The sequence below is a fragment of the Mesoplodon bidens genome (genome assembly GCF_964165515.1).
Source record: "Mesoplodon bidens genome assembly, chromosome: 4".
Taxonomy (NCBI): Eukaryota; Metazoa; Chordata; class Mammalia; order Artiodactyla; family Ziphiidae; genus Mesoplodon; species Mesoplodon bidens.
Window position 1 is genome coordinate 33,477,232 of NC_138160.1, and position 20,983 is coordinate 33,498,214.

Below are 20,983 nucleotides of genomic sequence, written 5' to 3' on the forward strand. Positions count from 1 at the left end.
ACCTTAGCAGTCCGTCTGCCTCTTCCCGGTTTGGTACTTTGTGGAGGTGGGATAATGGCTATGGAGTCATGTGGTGAGGACTGGACAGAGCTTTCCAAGTCCTGCTTTACGCCATTCGGTACAGGCAGTCCTTTGGGAGGGCTTCCCACAAAAGGGTTTGGGGAGGATTTGATATGGAAGCCGTTCTGTTCTCTTTCAGATACCCCATTGTGAGTTCTCACTGCTGGCTGTGTTTGCGTACTTGATAAGGGCCACAGGCCTGCCTGAGCTTCCTGTTTGCCAGTCCGGTTAGAGATTTGGTCAAATTGCTGACCAAAGTAATCAACATCCCCATTCAGGGGCCCATTACTCAGAGGGGTAGAAGAGCTACTCAAATTCTCTTTCTTCTGATCTGGAGATTTGAGAGAATCAGACGAAGAGGGTGTCGATTGGTCTGGCTGTGCAAAAGGATCGTCACTGAAAGGATCAGGATTAGGGGTGGGAAAGAAGTTGAGATTGGCAGAAAAGGCATTTTCAGGCAAGAAAGATGCCTGAGGCTTTGGTCGAGGAAGAGAGCAGGAGGTGATGCCATTTGTTAAGAATAGATTTTCTCGTAAAGAATTCTGATTGGTGTCGATTTCAGAGTTTAGATCCACTAACAGGATATCTTTGCTTTCCTATCGCATTTGGAAAGAAAAAAAAAAAGAAAGTGTTAGTCCATGTTGTGACTTCAAATGAGAAAGCTACATAAGATGACTAGGATTATCAAAATTTCCATTAGATTTCAGTCTTACTGGTTGACCATTACCTCCTCCCATCGCATCCCTGAGTGCTTTTACTAGTTGTAGAATAGGTCCTCCCTGCCCCTCCCAGGCCCTTTTAAGTCTCAACTTCATTGGCCCTTCATTCAGTGAAATCTTACTGTTGTTTGCTTCATATGTCTCCCCTCACCCTTTCAGACTGGCTGAGTTCATAATCATCATTGTTTCAATTCATGCCTTTGACAGTCTTAAAGGGAATTGATTTCGAGTCACTCTAAGTGACTATCTAAGTATATTGAGCTTGAAGGAAATGGCCTAGCCCCTCTTCCTACATGATGTACACTCCTATTGTACCCCCAGAGTCGCCTAATATCACCTCTCTAGATGAGTGAATTCATTGCCTAATATAGTCATATCTTATAATTCTAGTTATAATAAAGTTTAAGGTCAAATACATTTCCCTACAATTGGTCTTTCCTCTAGGGGGGCAAAGAAGATTTCCCCCTCACATCACAGCCTGCCAGGTATGCCTCTTTAAATACTTAAGGATCTTTTTGAAGGTATAGCCAAGTTGGATCTCTCATTCTCATCATCCTAGTCTCTCCTCTGGACGTACTCTTTTGTCTATGTCCTTCTAAGAACATGATACTCAAATTACTGATATAATCTAACATAATATATCACATTAACCTCTCATAGTTGTACCTTTTTTCATAATATAGTTTAGTGTTGCCTGTGTCATGACAGGAGTCTCCTCTACTTAGTGGATAAATTCAACTAATGTTTAAGTCACCTTTGATTTATGTATAATCTAATTTTTAATTTATGTATAAGGTGGAGATATGGGTTTAAGAGTTAATTTGAAAGACATACTAAATGAATAACTCTACAAATTCTATTCCTTCCCTATATTTTTCAGTTATGTTAATTATTTGGATTCTCAACTGTCAGATATGACATTCTTCTCAGCATAAAAGCAGCAAATTTGATGAATCTGACATGTCTTTATTCAGGGCAATGACACAACTAATTAGGATTCACCCTGGGATATAGCTATCATACTGACAGACCTTCCTTCTGATTGACTTTGATCAATTAAATACTTAGCTACACTAGCCACAGAAGAATATAAACAATAAAAACTGTCAAGCTGAAATGGAAGTTAGTTTTCTAGCATTATCCTGGGCAGATTATTCAATATTTTGGTCATTGGGACAATGATCAAGATGATCTCAAGGGAATACAAAATTCTCAAACTAGTAAATAAAAAGGGAGACTGAATAGGTCTCCTCAGCTTTAAGAGAAAAGAACAAAATTTTTAAAAGTTTAGGTCCTAAATCAGACCTAATTGGTATTCTATATTTTGGCTTCCTTCACTGTTAGGTATAAAGGCACAATTTTTAAAAGCCCGCTTTTCTCTTTATAACCAGAAGAACTTGTCAGAAGAGAGAGCTTGTAATTAAAAAACAAAACAAAACAAAACAAAAACTTTAAAAAAATCAAAGAAATTGATTGGAAGGCTTCTTAATCTAGGGGTCTTTAACAATCAAAAGGTAGGACAAAATGTATTACGAAAGCTTGTGATTGTAATATTTATTCATTTATTATGAGCCACCTCTGGGTTAGAACAGTTGGGTGTTCACAGCTGGTAGAGTTCTCCTTCATTTACTTCAGAAGAAGTCCTTAGGACACCAAACAGGAGCCACAATGCTAGACTTCTGAATAGTCACCCTATAAGTAAAATGTATAAGGCTCTCCTCAGGTTGAGGTTGTTGTTAATCCAAGATTAAGAGTCTGATTCATAGACTACAACTGAAAGATGGAAGACTTCTCGTCCACCCCCTTGGTCAGCATTTCTTTAATTCTCTGTTGTACTGTAAACACTGCATCCACTTGGCCGTCACGTAAGCACCTGAGAGACAAGAACTGAACATGAAATATAGTCCCTGCTGTTAAGAGGGTCAAGCAGGCAACCAAGAAGGTGTCTGCACAGACAAGGTTTAAAATACTAAGTTCTAGACTACCTCTTCTCCAGGTAGCTCATCTTGCCTAACCATTCCAGCCTACCAAATCCTGGACCTCCCTACTCAAAGCCTTCAGTGACGTCCTGCTACTATCCAGAATTAAAATAATCTCCATTAGCCAGACTTTCAAAATGACCCACCAGGAGACCTCGTTTACTTTTAGCCTAACTACTACTCTATTTTCCTACATACTTCAACGACCCAACACAAGTTCAGATTCTTTACAAAGCTTTTTCCCATTGATCCTTCTATTTCAACTTCACCTGTGCCCACCCATGGCATCTTATGTATATATGACACTGTGCTTGGTGCCCTGATTCCCATCGCCATACCAGATCTGATGGGGAAACCACACTTTATGTTCTTTTCATAATAACCATGCTTTCAAATGGTCAAGTTTTTAAAGTTAGAGATCATGTCTTTTTGGTCTTTTTTTCTTTTCCTTTTTTTTTTTTTTGAGATACAGTATGGAAGAATATTGTTCAAGTGGTTTGGTGATAAAAATTACATTCTAGGGTATGCTACTTAGTTTGCAACATGAGCTTTACTTGAAATGCAGAAAACTATTTTGTATAAATGTTGGGGGAAGGATAGCTGGGTTAGGGAACCACTAATAAGGTCTAGGTAATTTAGATTTCTGCCTTTCTTCATCTCTTCCAGAGCAACTGATGTGAGATTTCAAAATTTTTTAACATGCTGGTTTTACCAAGTAGAGATAAATCTATTTCGTGACCTATGAATATGGAGTCAGTATGTAAGAACACACTGGCAAAGTCTAACTAGCACATAATTAGCGCCATTAGCATTCTTTTACTTATCAGATACCATCACTTTGATGGTATTTATCATTTTAATTTATTGTTAGTTTAACTAAAACTTACATTTTATTTCAACAAGCCAAAAATTCTTAGAATGCGTAAGGTCTCATAAGAATGAGACTCAAGATTACTCGTGTTGTTTTTCATTTCCTTTTTTAGAACTTTCTAGAAGTCTACAGAAGCAGATTAAACAGTCAGTGCCTCTTTGCCTATCCCACTGGAATTCTACATCATAGCTTGAGTGTTTTGATCTCTTTCAATATACTACTGGTTTCAATGTCAGTAATACTTGGAATGAAGTTCATTCAGATGTCAATTTACTTTGGGAAGGGAGCTACTCATGGAGGAGGGGCAAAGTTGCCTAGGAATCAAAAAACCTCAGATCTACGATGGACCTTTCAGGATTATCTAATCTGGTATTTCAAAAAGTTTATCCTTACAATGATAACAAATGTTATGAAAAACATTTTATGTTTTACAGACAAACAAAGTTTTACAAAAAGTTTTACAGACAAATGAGTTAGGACTCACTACTTGAAAGAACATTAAATGGGCTTCTCTAATGCAGGCTTTTTAGGATCTCTAAACGCTATATTATGCATTGTGATTCTCATAAAAGGAGGGGTAGAGAAGAGGGTCTGCAGCCCCTGCTCCTCCCCGTCTTACTGGGCCTGGGCATTTGTGTGAAATTGCATAGGCATGCCATTCTCTGCAGTACTCCAGCAAGTGAGACTTTTAGTCCTCAATCTGCTGCTGCTTTAATTCCTATGACCCTCTTGGTCACAGAGGCTTGCTTGATAATTCCCTGATATAAGAGACCCCTAGATAAACATTCTCCCCAACGTTCTAGACTGATACCCTTTTTGTCTAGTTATTGCCTTCTCATCTTTTATGTTCAAGTCCAGAAACTCACTTACTCAGAGGCATTATCTGAACCTCTAAACTGGATAAATACCTTGTAAGTAACATCAACTGTTAGGCTTTGTGATTAGTTTTAGTGTTGGTCTCCCTGCTAGACAGTAAACTCCATGATGTCATTGACATTGTGCCCTGCAAACAGCAGGTACTCAAGAAACTGTTAAATAAATAAAATAAGTTGTAAGAAGTCATTCAAAATTACAAGTAATTTCACTTGAGGACTGTTTTGGAAGGTCTGAGACTTAGGCTTAAGCCTTGAAACTGGACCTCTGCTTGGGTAAATGAGAGTTTTTTTGAATCGCCATTTCCTTATTTGTAAAGAAAAATACTGGAGCTTCCCTGGTGGTGCAGTGGTTGAGGGTCTGCCTGCTAATTCAGGGCACATGGGTTCGAGCCCTAGTCTGGGAAGATCCCACATGCCGTGGAGCAACTGGGCCCATGAGCCACAACTGCTGAGCCTGCGCGTCTGGAGCCTGTGCTCTGCAACAGGAGAGATCACGGCAGTGAGAGGCCCGCACACCACGCTGAAGAGTGGCCCCCGCTTGCCACAACTGGAGAAAGCCCTTGCACAGAATCAAAGACCCAACACAGCCAAAAAGAAAAATAAATAAATTAAAAGAAGGTTCAACATTTAAAAAAAAGAAAAATACTGCTCCATTCTCACAGAGTTGTTACAGTTCAATCAATAATAAGACTTGATACACTATGTAAAGAATGAGCAACTTTTTTAACAAAGACAAGCTTTGGTTAAATATAACTGAGCCTCTTGTTTTAAGTCTTATTTTACACCAAGCTTATGCTGCTAAATCACAACAGAAAGAATAGAAAGAAAAAAAAAAAAAAAAAAAGAAGAGGCCAGGAGTCTATACAATTAGTCATCTAACAAACATGTTTCCTCCAAGTAGGCTTACACCAGGGATTAATATTCAGCTCCTCCTTCTGATCCTAAGTAATACCAAGATGGACTACATTGCCTGACCTATTGCTCAGATTTAACTTCTAAGCAATATTAATGTATCTGAAGTAGTGCTGATAGGCTCCTGTGGTGACTTAAGATGCAAATTTGTTCTAGTAGCCATTTACACTTTATGCAGAAAAATCAGCAGTCACCTTCCAAGTTTCAATGAGATGCTCAAGATTTCTGGTTAATTGCCAGTTTGAGTTATAGATGTCATTTCCATTACATTGCAAATTTAAAAACAGACACTTACTGTTGGACTACTTAGGTCAGGAGGTGTAGACATGTCCCCAAACAAATCCATCTGGTCAACACCCTTAAAAAAGTATTTTGATTAGATTCAAATGTGTCTATTAAAAAAGATGATTTTGTATATTGTTGTAATTGTTTCCTAAACTAAAGTTTAGGAAAATAGTTGTGACAATTGGATTTTCACTTAACTAATACAGATTTGATATTAGGTTATTTAGGTAAGGAAGTGTAGACAAGTCCCCAAACAAATCCATCTGATGTACACTTTTAAAAAAGTATTTGGATTAGATTCAGAAGTGTTTACTAAAAAGATCACTTTGTATATTGACATAAATGTTATACGAACAGTTAGGGAAAGAGTTGTCGCAATTGGATTTTCATACAGATTCAATACAGATTTGGTATTAGCAACATCTTTAGGAAGTAAATCCCGTGTTCAGGTAAGTAAGAATCATAAAAAAATCACATACATACCAATTTCAGTTTGCAAGCTTGGTCATCAAGATTCATTAGGGCCTCACTCCCATTCTGAAAAGATGGCAAATATTAAAGGTTTAGTTGGTGAGTTTTCCCTACACAGTTTAATTCCTAGTGTATTGGCTTGCTAAGAAGTTAAGATTTTGGTACTAATCATTCAACTGTACATCTTCTATGACCAGAGGGGTCATGAACACATAGTAATAAAACTAAGAGGGAAGCCTGCTTGGGCAGGTGGCAAACAAGGGCTTATACACATCACACGTGCAGTTCATGAGAAGTAAAGATGCTGTTTTACCTCTACTGCTTTGTTGGCTTCTTCCATCTGAAAAGAAAGACACAAATTCAGTGATCTTAGTAAATTATAGTTAAAGAGAATTAAATAAAGGAATAAATATACCTATGGGTTCACAAAGAGAAAGCAAGAGAGAGTCTTGCATATTATTTCTGCCCTACATTCTCCTCCCCTTTTCATATCAATATTGGATTTGAATAGAGTTATTGGACTTGGTAGTCCTGGAATCAATGTGAAGTTTATAGGGAGAAAATGCAAGAGTCAGGCACTAGAAATCAGAAGGGCCTAACTATAAGATCCAAACATTGCCCTATTGGGAAGAACAAAAAATATATCACTTTCTATACTTTGAAGAGCCACATAGACGCCAACACTCCAGGCAGGCCATGTGTTCACATAATGTTCAGACATGGTCTTGAATGTTGTCTTAAGTCTAATAGAGCCTGTATTAGATAGTACTTGCCTTTTTCTTTTCTTCTTCCTTTTTCTTTACATTATAGATAACTTGGAAAAGGTCTTTCAGATCAACAACTAGGGGCTCAGCCTGAAGCAAGAGAAAGCATCTTTATCAGTATTTTAATCTTACTATTTTCTTCCCTTTGTCCCCCATCAGTTCTGATTAGTAATGTTTTCTCCCTTTCTCTTAAAGCTCCTTCCTACCCTCCCCTGGTTTGTGGAAGATCACCACCACTCCCATCCCAACCCTCAGTTCCATAAAATACTTAGATAAAACAAGAAGAACAATGATAATTTTCCAAGTCCTTTCAAGATTTCTGGGAATAATTGACTATCGTTCTAAAATCAGCAATGATCTTATGAGAAAGTCCATTCTAACAATGCTTACGCCACACACTACATGGGTATCAATGACATTTAAAGAAGATTCCTTAGACCAATTAAAGATAGTCATCCTCTGAAGTACTGTTTAGTCCTCCTACATCCAACTGTTTCCGGCAAGCTCTCTAGTTGAGAGAGACACACTCTTATGTTCAAGTCCCCCTCCAGGTATGCTTCAAGGCTTAGAGCTTACCTGTTGCCCTGTTTTTATGGCAAAAAACTGGTGTTGGCCTTCTCCTCCACACACGTAACCAAATGCTCGGTTGTCTGTCACATCACGGGCAATGAAAGAAATCTTATTTACTGGATGTTCATGCTCTATTACCTAAAAGAGAAACATCAAAAATGGTGTATTGAGAAAACTAGAATCTATTTGTAGATTCTATCTGGAGCACAACTAAGCATCAGATACCAAGGCATATATGAAAAGGTTAAAACATTTGAAGATTTTTTCACTCCTGGTTGAAGGCTACTGCTATACTTATCGTTGCTAGGAAGGGCTCAAAGGGGAAAACAAAATAAAACAAAAAACCTAACAAACCTAACCTAACCTAACAAAGAATAGAAAACAGAAATAGAAAGAATGATCTTTCTTAAAATATCTATACTTGATTCTCTCTATCCCAAAGACATGATGCCACGTCGCAAGGGAGGACTGAAGATTAGGAGACCAAGAATTTCTAAAGTGAAGATGGAACATATAACCTCTAAAACATTCCAAGGAGGTCTACTTTCTCAACTTAACAAACTCAAGTGAATAGCATAACTAAGCTACAGGAGTGTTCACAAGGGTCCTTTGACTGGCTCAGACTGGCCAGAGAACCCTCCTAAGTATTATTGGGACAATTACCCCCAATACATTCTGGAAGTCACCAAATTCTGTCATCAAGTATTTGTCAACATCACACAGATGTCCACGTCATTATACAGGAGTTTCATGTGGCAGGGCTTATTGGTTTAGCAGTGCTTTCCCTTCTATTCCCCTCCTCCTTTTCTCTTGACCCTTTCAAGTAGATGGTAGGGCTCAACTCTTCATGGATATTTGTAGATGCTCAGAATGTGTCTTGGCTTTTGTTTCCAAGCACCTAAGACCACTGAAAAGTTTAGATTGGGCACCTTAGGAGGTTTGGGAGTGAGAGAATGCTTGTGTGGGAAAACTGCCACCATTGTCTGGCAGGCTTGTGAAAACAAGAGTCAAAAGATAAGGGACAGTGGAGACAACAGTGCATGAGGACAGCAGGGTGGGTGAGCATGTGCCAGGGTTCCAGGGCCCTAAGTTTGACCAATGGATTTTGCATATTAGATAATGGGAATCTCTAGGAAGGGCTGAATAGTAACTTGAGATCTTCCCACAGTATCCTGATACAATAAACTATTGTGCAGCAATGAAAAACATTTTAAGCAGATGAATCTGATGATGTTATATTGAGTAGAGGGAAAAAAGTCCCGGAAGACTTGAAGTATGATAGCTTTTGATAAGGCCCAAACAAACAAACAAACAAAAAATAAGCAAGACTCTTCATGTGATAGAATAAGAGCAACCACAAAAAATGAGCAAGGTTACATCTATGGGGTAAGGGGGAAGGGAAAAGAGAGAGGAGAAAAAAAGGAAGATGTTTCAGATAGTATTCTATGTTTGGTTAGCCAGTAAGTTCACCCATGACCTTATATTAAAATAAGACTCATACATAGATCTATGATAGCATCACAAACCAGTGGTTAGGATTGATCTCGTGCTGTATATCTTGGTCCAAAAAATACCTAACTGATATCTATGGCATACCGGTGTTTAGGTTAGACTTATAGACTTGAGGTTCGCATCTATTATAGGAAATAAGTTTCCAAATAAAGTATCTGGACCCCTCACCTCCTACCCTATCTGTTTTTTTGCCTGTTACTTCTGGAGAAGTGCAGTAATATGTAATTTTTTTCCCCCTACAGAATTTTGAAAAGGGAAAAGGGGAGCTGAAAGTTATGTCACAAATTATTTGTCAGACTCAGGTGGTCAGAAAGGTGTCAGTGAAAGTGAATTCTTACCCCAGTTTTCTCATCAATGATTTTTATTCCAGAAAGAGAAATGTTGACCCAGATCCTTTGTTTGTGTTGTCCCTGAGACCGAGCAGCTGCTGCCATTCCCTGATGCAATTGGGAAAACAAGAAAAATCTAGTTAAAAGAACCCTATGATGCTTCTGATTCTAAAATTTTAAAAGGCAATCAGCTTTGTTTTCAGCTTGGTTTACCATCTATGAAAGGATTAGGCATCTTTCATAAGAGACAGCAGGATGAAATAGAAGACATTGAGCCAGGCAATTACTAGTTAGCTCTGTGAACTTGGACAAGTCCCCATTCCCTTGGCCTCTGAATAGTCATTGGCAAAGACAAGAAGACTGGACCAGAAGATCTTCAAACATATTCAAAGATGTTCCTTCTAGACCTTGTCTTATTTAATGAGTATTACTTCCTTAATTAGTTTCACAGCATGGCAGTATTAGAATTTAAAAATTTTAAAAAACCAAAGGGCTAACACTAAAAAACACCAGTTTCAAAGCCGACTCCTGAATTTTACCTGGATACTTCCAGGCTCAGAAATTTGGTCCGCTCAAAGGAAAAGGTCCTGCTACACTTGATTAAATCAGGTCTCTAGACAGCACTCAAAATATGCAAACAAACTCATGGCTTCTCATAAAATGCAGCACTGCTGGATCAATTATGTGATTAGAAAAGTTTTTCTTTCAAATAATTGAGATATAGGTAAATACAAACTTCTAATACCATTTCCTCTGTTGCATATTTGCTTAAGATAGAGACAAAGTATGCTTTTCCCCTTTACCTTTAGTTTCATCATAGAATCTTGGCTCATTTTATCCCCTCTTGCATCGGGCACATCATCAATGCCGATTAGCTTGGCCTTGTATTTCACACCATCACCTTTGAATCTAGCCAAAAGATATTCATCTGTCTTTTCAGTGCCTGAGAAAAGAAAGAAATAGAGGATGAAGTTTATAAATGTATTGAAATATCAGCCCCAGGTATGACCAAATATGCTCCAGGATCTAAAAATCTGAGTAGTAAATATTTTGATTATTCTACAATTGATCAAATATGCAATATTCTACCCTTATCCTTCTTTCCTTTGAGTAAAAAAATCACACTGTGTAAAACTGTGTATGGCATTGAGGCAGAGAAGAAAATAAACCCTTAAAGATGCAGAATGGGCTGAGTTATGGGAAACTTATGGGAATATGTGAGATGGGATTGGGGGATATTCTTCAGCATAGTTTTAAAAATATTTTTTAAAAAGAATATAAGGAGGATAATATTTTTTTAATGAAAGGAAAATAAGCCACTGTGCAATTTACTAGCATTTTTGAACTGTCAATAAAGTGGAAGAGAATTGTGGGTAAATTCCCTTGGAAATAACTAAGATAATTATCCATCTTTATAACTTCTGCTTCTCTTCTCATTCCCATTTCTAAAGTGTGGACATGAAAGGCAAAGAAATCACGGCATATTCTCAAACTATGAATGATTAAGGATGCTGACACTTTCTAGTAGTACTTCAGGTCAAAAGAAGAGGGTCTCATAAAATAAAGATCTTGATTTTTATAAAAGGGCTACTTCAGTAAAGCAAAGTGGTATATAGGTTACTGAAAGATAACCATGTAATACTTGATAGTTGCATTTCCCAACTGAACAAGATGTGTGAAAGCTTCCCAGTAGGACCCAAATTGGCGCAACCAGAGTTCAGAGGTATGGATCGAACCAATCTCCTCTGCCGAAGTGTTACTTTCTTGTTGAGGAATAGTTGACACTTGGCTGAGATTGAATTAAGGCAAGGGCCGGCTCTTACTTTGCCTTGAACGTCACACTTCGTCACTGGTAACCACCACTAGCTCCCCTCATTGGCCTCAAGATGACTTCTCCATACCTTTCTTCTTTTCCTTTTTTGATGGTGCCTTTGGTGCGGCCTGTTGGTCAGGCTGACCATTAGTTGCACTCGTTTCTGCTTCGTTAGACATGGCAAGAAGGCAGACAGCCAACTCCAGCACTAGCAGACACTTAGTGACACCCAGTGATCCCTGATGGAGACGTCTCAAACAAACATAACCTGCTGCAGACACCTGTGGGCAGAGTTTAGAGGCATAATGAGATCATAACACAGCAAACCCAGACTTTATGTCCTAATAGGCCCACAACCAGTGATTTGTGAGTGTAGTTCTTCAGACTCATTTTGTTCTTTCTTCTCTGTTAGACTGAACTCTGACAGCAGAGGAGTGGGTAGGACTGTTTCCTTTGTAGATTCCAAAATACAAAGAGGGTATTTACCAGATTTTTCTTTAAGTAGTTGATATCTGATAACATTTAATGTGATTAAAGGTACAAACTATTGATACTATGTATAAAATAAAAAAGCTACAAGGATATATTGTACAGCATGGGGAATATAGCCAATATTTTATAATAACTATAAATGGAGTATAATCTTTAAAAACTGTGAATCACTCTGTTGTACATCTGAAACATATAATATTGTAAATCAACTATATCTCATTAAAATTTAAAAAATAACGTCATTATCTAGCTAAGAAATTCATATTGGAACTTTGGCATAAAAATGTAGTATTAAAGATAGGGATCAAAACGTGTCACATGTAGATGAATAAGTTTTCATAGCAAAGTTTAAATAAATTGAATGCTGAGCTGAGAAGATGGCAACTGGCATCTGAAATTGGGCATTAAAAATTCTGGTTCCTCAAAAAATCATGTACCTATATAGAGAGTGATGAGGAGAGTTATGAATTTTATCTTATTCATAGATAAATTTTTTTTAAATATTAAGATCCTGCATATGATCTCCAGAGCTATCTAAGCACTATATTTTAAAAGCCATCCATTTTTGACACTACTGCACATATCAAGGAAAGAATGGATTTATGGGGTGTCTCATTGTACACATTTTGTGCTATTATTTAGTATTACTATCCTCAGAACACTTTGGGATGTGCTCCACAAAGCTCCCCTATGTATCACGGTAGGTAAAAGAAAAAAATAAAGTCAAGTCATTGCTAGCACACAGAAGTCAACTAACATTTCAAAAGGTTCTTTCACCTCCCAGGAGTGAAAATTTCTACACAGCTCCTGAGAGTGCTAGGGAAGGTTAACTTTCTATGTGAATTGAAGACTAAAGCAAAGAAAAGCCACTCATGGTGGTGTAGCCCTGTGAAGACCATGCATGGGCTGGTACACTCGTCCCACCCCCAAAAGCTCTCTTCATTTTTTATAATCTTAATAGTCTTTTAAAATACATACATACACAATTACACAAATCTATGTATGATTAATGTTATCTGAATTATTTCATTTGAAGATTTAGTAGTTAATTTTTTTTACTAAAAATTAAAAAAATATTTTAAAAAAATATTTATTTATTCATTTTGGCTGTGCCGGGTCTTCATTGCAGCATATGGGATCTTCGTTGTGGCACGCGGGCTTCTTAGTTGTGGCATGCAGACTCTTAGTTTCGGCACACATTCAGGATCTAGCTTCCCGACCAGGGATTGGACCCGGGCTACCTGAATTGGAAGCATGGAGTCTTACCCACTGGACCACCAGGGAAGTCCCATTAGTAGTTAATTTTGCCCAAAGACACTTGACTGATAGGTGGCTGGGGAGACAGTCTATTTACAGGTGAAGACTATAGGGGACTCAAAGCCTTATTTACTCAAGATTTAGTTGGGGGCCAGGCACTATTAACCCTTTAACTGTATTAACTGCAGAACATTCATGGTAACCCTATGAGTATTATGATACAGTATTATTTCACTTTTCCAGAGGGAAAGCCAAGGCACAGAGGTTTTAAACAACGCAGCTGCTAAGTTGAAACCGGGTCTCCAACCCAGGCTGTCTGGCCCCAAGCCAGAGTTCCTTAAACACTACACTGATGAGTCTCACATGGGAAGCCTCATGCTAGCTACAGAGATGCTCTATTATATACTTATAGTGCCCCTCACCTCCCCCCAAAAAAGATACATCCAAGTCCTAACCCATGAACCTTTGTATGTGACCTTATCTGAGAAAAGGGTATTTGCAATTGTCTTTAACTTAAGGCTCTTGAGATGGGATCATCCTAGATTTAGGGAGGGTCCTAAATTCTGTAACAAATGTCACTATAAAAGAAAGGCAAAGGGAAGTTTGAGACACAGAGACACATGGAGGAAGTGATATGAAGACAGAGGTAGAGATGGGATTGATACATCTACAAATCAGGAACACCAAGGACTGCCAATGTCCACCAGGTGCTAAGAGCAAGGCATGGAATGAGTTCTCTCTCAGAGCCCCCAGAAGGAATGAACTCCAATGACATTTTGATTTGGGGGCTTCTGGCCTCCAAGATTGTGAGAGAATATATTTCTGTTGTTTCAAGTGACCCAGTTTTTTGTAATTTGTTATGGCAGCCCTTGGAAACTAATACAACACCTCTACTGTGTGTGCCTTCGTTGGCTTCATGGTTCCAAGATTTATTTCCTGACAACATGATAATCTCTTAGTCATATCCATACTCTTCTAATTTTAGGAAGCCAATAATAATGTTCTTAATTTCAGAGAATGTATTCCAAATCAAGAGGATATTTACTCACATTAACAATATCAGGAGGTGAGATAAGCTCTGATCTAAGGAGACACATCAACATTCATCCTCCTGCATCCTCACCTTCTCCCCAGTGGGCCCTTTCCTTTATTAGTTGCTCACTTCATCTTAGAAATAAGGAAAACACTTCCGTGTGACCCTGTAGTCCTCCAGTTATCATCTTATGATCTAAACATCTTAAACTGATGGGCACTTACCCTCCACATTTTCATATCCCCTTCCCCTCAAAGGACTGTTCATCTTAAAGTTAGTCACAGGAAGTCAACTTCAGCTGCTAATGGCTCTCTTGACCAAATCCAATTACTTTGCTTTCATCCTTTTGGGGATATCCAACTGCATGCATCAGATACTACACCTCTTTGAGAGCCCTTTTCCCACCATATTTTGCTCCCATGACAACCCAGAAGCTCCAGTCCATGGCTTGTTTTTATTGAATTGGGATAATCCAGATTTTTGTTGCTAAATGAAGCCCCCTAAATTTTAGAATAACACTGAAAGCTTTCCTACTTAATCTTAGGGCTCCCCTTGCATTTAGGACAAAGATTGAGACTTTTTCACTTTATATATGAGACTCAAATATTTTACCCCTACTTATCTTCAACATCCTTTTCTTTCATTCTTGGATAGAAACACCAATGCTTCTCATTTCTTTTAGAAAACATTTTGGTTTTGACTCCTTCCCTTTTCAAATCAGCATAGCTCCCTTTTCTCCCATTTTCCTGCCCATCCCAGTTACCTATTTGTCCCTGAAGACTTTCCCTTCCTCCCCTCCAATTCTGGCTGGAAAGTAACCTGGCATAAGAGTTTGTCGCCCACCTTTGAAGCTGATACCATACTTTTCTGTAGGATATTATTTCTGACAAGAAAAGACTTAGCTCATTAAACATGGGAAGCTTTATCCTAAAGTGAGAGTATTTTAAAGGAATTTGAGAAGTGCCACAGAGCACTTTGAGGGGGCTTGGGAGAGGGAATGGTGGTGTGTGGTTTAGTCATAAAAGTGATACAAGATGTAACAACCTTATAACTCAAAACCAGCATCAAATCTGGTGTTGGCAGACAGGGCCAAAATGGAAGAGCTCTAAAGTGAGTGGTGCTACCTTGGTTTTACAGCAAAAAAATTTCTCTTGTTAGATACTGAAGTACAACATTTCACAGCACTGGGATTATTTTAAGGTACTTGGTATCTTTTGGCTATATCCTTTCACTGTTGGGGTTGAGCAGTTACAAGGGGCAAGGGAGAAAAAAGTAAGGAGAAAAGGTTCCTTTAGCATCTTAGCTTATTCCTAGAAGAAAAAGGATGTGTATGGTGGGTTGTAATAGCCAAGGGCAGGTCTCCATTGTAGGCCATACAATTTAAAAAGTATCTATGCTCCCTGAAATGATTGGAAGGTAGATTCTACCCATAGGCTCCAAGACTCAAAGATAAATCCCCTTACAAAGAACCATTAAAGTTTATCGAAAAATTTTAACAAAAGTGTACATCCAGTTATGTGTATACCAGAGTGATAAACATTCTCCTTTCTCCACAGGTTTAAAGAGAACAGATTTCCCAAATGTCCAAGTTACCATTTGACATGTGGTAGACAGAAGAAGTCTTTCCTCCAGACTTAGGTCCCTCCGTAGGAATAATTAACTTAAATCCAATGTTTAAAATTCAAATGCATAATCCTTCCAACAATGTTATAGAATTGTCAGCTGTGCTCATAAAACCTTTAGCAGGTTTTATAATGAACTGATTTTTGGAAAGGCTTTGGACGTGAAAAAGGGACCTGGGGGCCAAAAGATGCCCTACCATTTCCCGTGAATGCTTTCCCAAACCTCGGCATTGCTGAAGAAAGTGTCTAGATTGCATTAAACTAAGGGATTTTTTTTTTTTTTTTTTTTTTTGCGGTATGCGGGCCTCTCACTGTTGTGGCCTCTCCCATTGCGGAGCACAGACTCCGGACGCGCAGGCTCAGCGGCCATGGCTCACAGGCCCTGCTGCTCCACAGCACGTGGGATCTTCCCGGACCGGGGCACGAACCCGTGTCCCCTGCATCGGCAGGCGGACTCTCAGCCACTGCGCCACCAGGGAAGCCCAAACTAAGGGATTTTTTAATAAAGGGGAACAAATGGGTGTAGGACAACCAGCAAGTATAATCCTTCCCATTCACTGGGTTTAGTCCCAGGGACTCTTCTGACCAAGGACCAAAAATTAATCAGGAAACAGACACACAAGGGATGTTATCATAAAAGAGGGATTACTAATTAAAGTTCAAAAACATATACAAGAGGTCACACGAACAGCTCCCCATCTAAATCTAGCTGGTTTGTTTTTCTAGTTCTTAGGTTTGTTTCCTTCTTTAGAAGTTCGAGAAGAGAAATAAGAAGATACATCTGAAAACAGATGAGGATCTAAAGCTACTGTATATTTTTGACTCCTTTTTAAGGCCTAATATAGAATAGAAAGTTGTAAACGAAACTATGCTGAGTCAATAAAATTAGCTTCATTTGAGTGAAGATATCTAACTTGGATTTTGGACTTAATACAAACCATGTGGGGACTTCCCCTTTCCATGGCACAAGAATCAGATGACCAGGAGAGATGCTGCAACACTTTTTTTTGGTTTCTGAGAACGCTCTGAGAAATGTATACCAGAAGACTGTGTGAGTCATCTTCAGATGACTATGTCCTGTGCACTACAAAACAATCTGCTATAGTTTATTTAGCACTTAAAGTGATTCATACAAGTATTTAGAACCTTGAAATACTCAGAATAGGGACAAATTTGTGTAGGGACAAATTTGGCTGGTGCCTCCTATTCCTCCATACCTTTTCCACCAATTGGAGTGTATTGGTATCAGCAATGATTCTAATGAATGATTATAGGGTTCTAAAGCAATATCATGACACATGTTTGCCACCTCCCTCCCAGTCTATCTTTTTACCTATTATCCTGAGCAGAGAGATATTTTCTTGGTCAGTCTCAATGCTGGTAAAAGGAATAACTTGAGTTAAGAACTTATTTAACGGTAGCCCCATTCCACAAATGGTAGAGGACTTGTTTTTAATGTTAAGGGGAATGGTACAAACACCTAACCTACCAAGTCCTTAAAACACTTACCCTGGCAGCTCTATGGAATAGAACGTGTATCTATTTTATGAATACTGAAATGGACTCGGTAACACAAGATCAATCACTAATAAGTCGCTGGGCTCAAACCGAGTGCAATCTGTGTTCCCTTTCCTACTATATATGTTGCTGCACTTAACTTTTTTTTTTTTAATTCCACTGATTTTAACCTGTATTTTTTCAGCTGGTTTCAAAGTCATAATTCCATTGACTTTAACACATCAATTAACTTTCTGGAAAGAGCCACATAAAATAGACACAGGAAAGGGAGTTAAGGAGAATCAAGAACAAAGCAACATAAATGTCTTTGCTAGTGTCCAGCACTTTGTACAGGTCAGAAATGTGCTTTCTTGTCCTTTGGAACTTTATGCCTGTCTCAGCTGAGCTAATGAACTAGGACATGTGAAATATTAACCTCCTGGGCAGATCTCGAGGTCCAAGAGGGCAGCAAACAGCCTTCACCACTATCTTCAAAGTAGCCTTTTGAGAATAAGGGACCTTGCCAGAAATGATGCAGCCAAGTTTCTGGTATTTGATGTAAAGCTATTCTCCTTTAACTACTTGACTTTCTATGCTGTTAGGAAGGTTTATTCTTCACTGCAAAGGCCAAGTTGAGTAGACAGTAAGATTTTTGGAGCCTATTTAACTGGGGAAATAATATTATGTTAACACACACTGAAAAGGAGTCCTTACGAGATTTTCTTGTAAATGCTGACACTGCTGTAGGGGCCTCAGGAACAAAACATGCCTAAGTCAAGGAGGTATACACTAGTTATGCATTTACAGAGAGCACGTATCATTGCTGTTAACCCCTAGGAAGGATGTTGCAGGACTGATAGGACCTATAAAACTCTGAACAAGAAAAATTTCCCCTATCTTTGGAATCAAGTCAGACCAGAGTTAAGAGTTCCTCAGACAGTTCATTCTGGATAGAGGTGAGATAGAGTTCAGGCTTGGAAGTCTTACATACTTTCACTACTTTCTAGCACAGTGGCTTGAGGCAACTTATCTAATATTCATTTCTCCACCTGTAAAATGGGAATATAGTTTGCAGAGTTGTTATAAAAATCAGTAAGAACTGATGTAGAGACCTCAGTGCCTCGCATACAGAAAGCACACAACAAATGGCAGCTTTGATTAAATCACAGCTAGGTTTCATGGACACTATGTGTCGTGTATGCAGTCTTGTGTTGTAGCCACCATTGTTCTTCCACAGCATGTTTAAACGATTTTAGAACAAGCACGGCCAATAGGTGAACAGCTAGTAAGTAGAAACACTGTTAGAGCCACATCCTGTCCAACTCTGGCTTCTGTGACTCTAGAAGGTAGGTTCTGACAGGAACAGGACTGTGGGAATAAAAACTACTCTAAGTTACACAGAGAGGCCTGTTCTAATGAATCCCGAGTCAAATCTAAGCCTACATCATTACCACTGGCAGTTTAGAAGGTCTACCTCACATCCCCTGGGGAATTTTATGTAGAGCTCTTAAGACGCTGAAGTCCATGTCACACCCAGATCCATTAGTTCAGAATCTATGAAGGAAGAGATGCAGGTTCCAATATATTGTCAAGATTCGCAGATGATTCTAATGTACTGACAACTCTGAGGTACAGTAGTCTAACTTCCATAATCCTTTGTCCCCTTAAAGAAATACCAAGTGGGTTAGACTACTGAGCTGGAAGAAACCTAGGGAATAATTTGGTCACACCCTTTCATTATAAAGATTAGGAAACTGAGGGCAAGAAAGAGTATATAACTTGTCTAACTGTTAAACAGCTGGTTGTGGATAAGAGTTGGTACCAGGAGAAATCTAGATCTTAAAATGAGACTCTAGTGTCTTATTTCTAGAGATTGTATGAGTCAGCTTTTTTTTAAAACTATTTTTTAAGAAGGCTGTACAAGGCCCATGATATAGAGACTGAACCAAGAACACCTCCCATTTAGTAGATATACCAAGCCAACAACAAGAAGATAATTTAGCAGAATAGTTTGAACATGGAATTTCATAGATGTTTTCTGAACCAAAACAGAAAAAGGATTTTATGTGGTCTAATGATAACATTGTCACTGGATTCTCTTTTGCCTATGTAGCTGGAGTCCTGCTTGGTCAAACTGGCTCATTAATGTTAATTTGGCTGCTTGGAAAAAAGTATTTGGCTAGGTTTGAGATGCAACCCACAGATCAAAGGATTCACATTATTTCAGTACATTCTCTACTATTCAGTGTTTGGCCTTTTAGTGTTTTTTGTTTTTTTTTTTCAAAGCACAATAGGAAGTTTGAGTTCTTGAGTTGGCAACTTCCAATATTCTTTTTTTTTTTTTTTTTTTTTGTGGTACGCGGGCCTCTCACTCTTGCGGCCTCTCCCGTTGCGGAGCACAGGCTCCGGACGTGCAGGCTCAGCGGCCATGACTCACGGGCCCAGCTGCTCCGCGGCATGTGGGATCCTCCCGGACCGGGGCACGAACCCGCGTCCCCTGCATCGTCAGGTGGACTCCCAACCACTGCGCCACCAGGGAAGCCCTTTCCAATATTCTTGACTCATTATGACCTCTCCTAATTTTGTATTCACCTCCACCCATTTTGTTGTTAAAATAACTTTTTATTAGGAGTATCTCCTAACAGTGCCTAAAGAATAGTCATCATAATAAAAGTGTTTGGGAGAGTTTAAGGCTTTAAGAAGGAGCTTGATGTTATCTGAATGAAGGCCCATTCTCTAGACTGGGCAATGCAACAAATTCACTAGAAATGTCTAAATATAGCTCACTAGTCTAACTGAAGTATTGTTTACAATCAATTTTGCAATCACATTACTTAGTTGTTTCAGTGCAATGACTGTTATTTTGAACACTTTGCTAGGGTTAGAAAAAGTAGAATGTGTAGATTCACAGTTAGAGTATGCTCTAGCCTCTTGGCAAGCTGGGCACAAGTTAATATGCTTGTATGAACAAAGGCATAGCAGACTGATTCTTGAATCCGTCCTTACACTTAATCAAACTCTAAGAGAGAAAGTACTGTTGGAATATCTCTGCGGTCGTTGGGCTGTGTGGAATTTTTGTAAATACAGACACATGAAGCTTGGGGTCGGATTATACCCCAAGAGTATAAGAGAGAGTATACCCATCTCAACTTTAACATCTCAGCTAATCATTCTACCCCAGTTCTTGAGTATGACTTCCTCTAGCTTAGACTGAACAGAATAGGAAAACTGAAATCCAACTTTATCCTTTAGCTCCCTTCTATAAAGGGAAGGAAGTGATATTGATACTTTGGAGATTTGAAAATCATGTTTGTGCCACTGCTTTACATTGCTAGCATTGGATCATTTGGGGTAGGCTGTGGTAACCCTGACACCGGGGACCATTTGGACATGGCTCAACTAGGCTATGGTACATGTGCTCTGGATATCTCGAGTGAGTTGGGCAGGGTGATGTAGCGGGTGCAGCTTGACATGGAAAAGAGAATGGGGTTTTTCTGGTCTAGTGTGCAGTGTGCTTCAACCTAGATTTACCAGAGCTCTGCATTTGGTGGTTATTAGGCCCTGATCCCCCTACCGATGTGGTATTTGTTCCTTATCTGTTGCTATTGTCCTTTTTTCACTTGTCCCTCAGGAGCTATGTGGGGAAGAGAGATTGGTAAGGTAATGACTGCATCCTTGAGTGAAGTTCATAATATTAAGTACCATCTTGGACTACCTTATTAGCTGCTTCTCTTTCTATTTTTGAGATACCAAGTCACCTATGGAAGGAGCTAGGAGTGATTCCCATTAATTCTAGGAAAGGCTATTAGGAATCCATTGTTCTGGGGGAAAGGATAATATGGCTTTTGAGGGGGTGGGACAGGCTTGACAAAGGCTGCCCTTCCCCATACATCTTGAGCTTTAGGCTCAGAGATAGCTGACG

General features: G+C 38.9%; 1 protein-coding gene across 5 annotated transcripts in view; it reads right to left on the reverse strand.

The window, feature by feature from the left end:
- DAB2 (DAB adaptor protein 2) overlaps positions 1-20,983 on the reverse strand; it is a 52,947-nt gene that overhangs the window by 11,371 nt on the left and 20,593 nt on the right. For all 5 annotated transcript variants that reach the window (XM_081233210.1, XM_081233214.1, XM_081233213.1 and 2 more), the window contains exons 2-10: positions 11,249-11,441; positions 10,151-10,290; positions 9,357-9,455; positions 7,513-7,644; positions 6,946-7,026; positions 6,486-6,512; positions 6,185-6,238; positions 5,712-5,774; positions 3-656 (exon numbers count right to left, since the gene is read on the reverse strand). In XM_081233210.1, coding sequence (XP_081089336.1) covers positions 3-656; positions 5,712-5,774; positions 6,185-6,238; positions 6,486-6,512; positions 6,946-7,026; positions 7,513-7,644; positions 9,357-9,455; positions 10,151-10,290; positions 11,249-11,339 — 1,341 coding nt within the window. In that variant the 5' untranslated portion in view covers positions 11,340-11,441. The remainder of the gene's footprint in view (positions 1-2; positions 657-5,711; positions 5,775-6,184; positions 6,239-6,485; positions 6,513-6,945; positions 7,027-7,512; positions 7,645-9,356; positions 9,456-10,150; positions 10,291-11,248; positions 11,442-20,983) is intronic.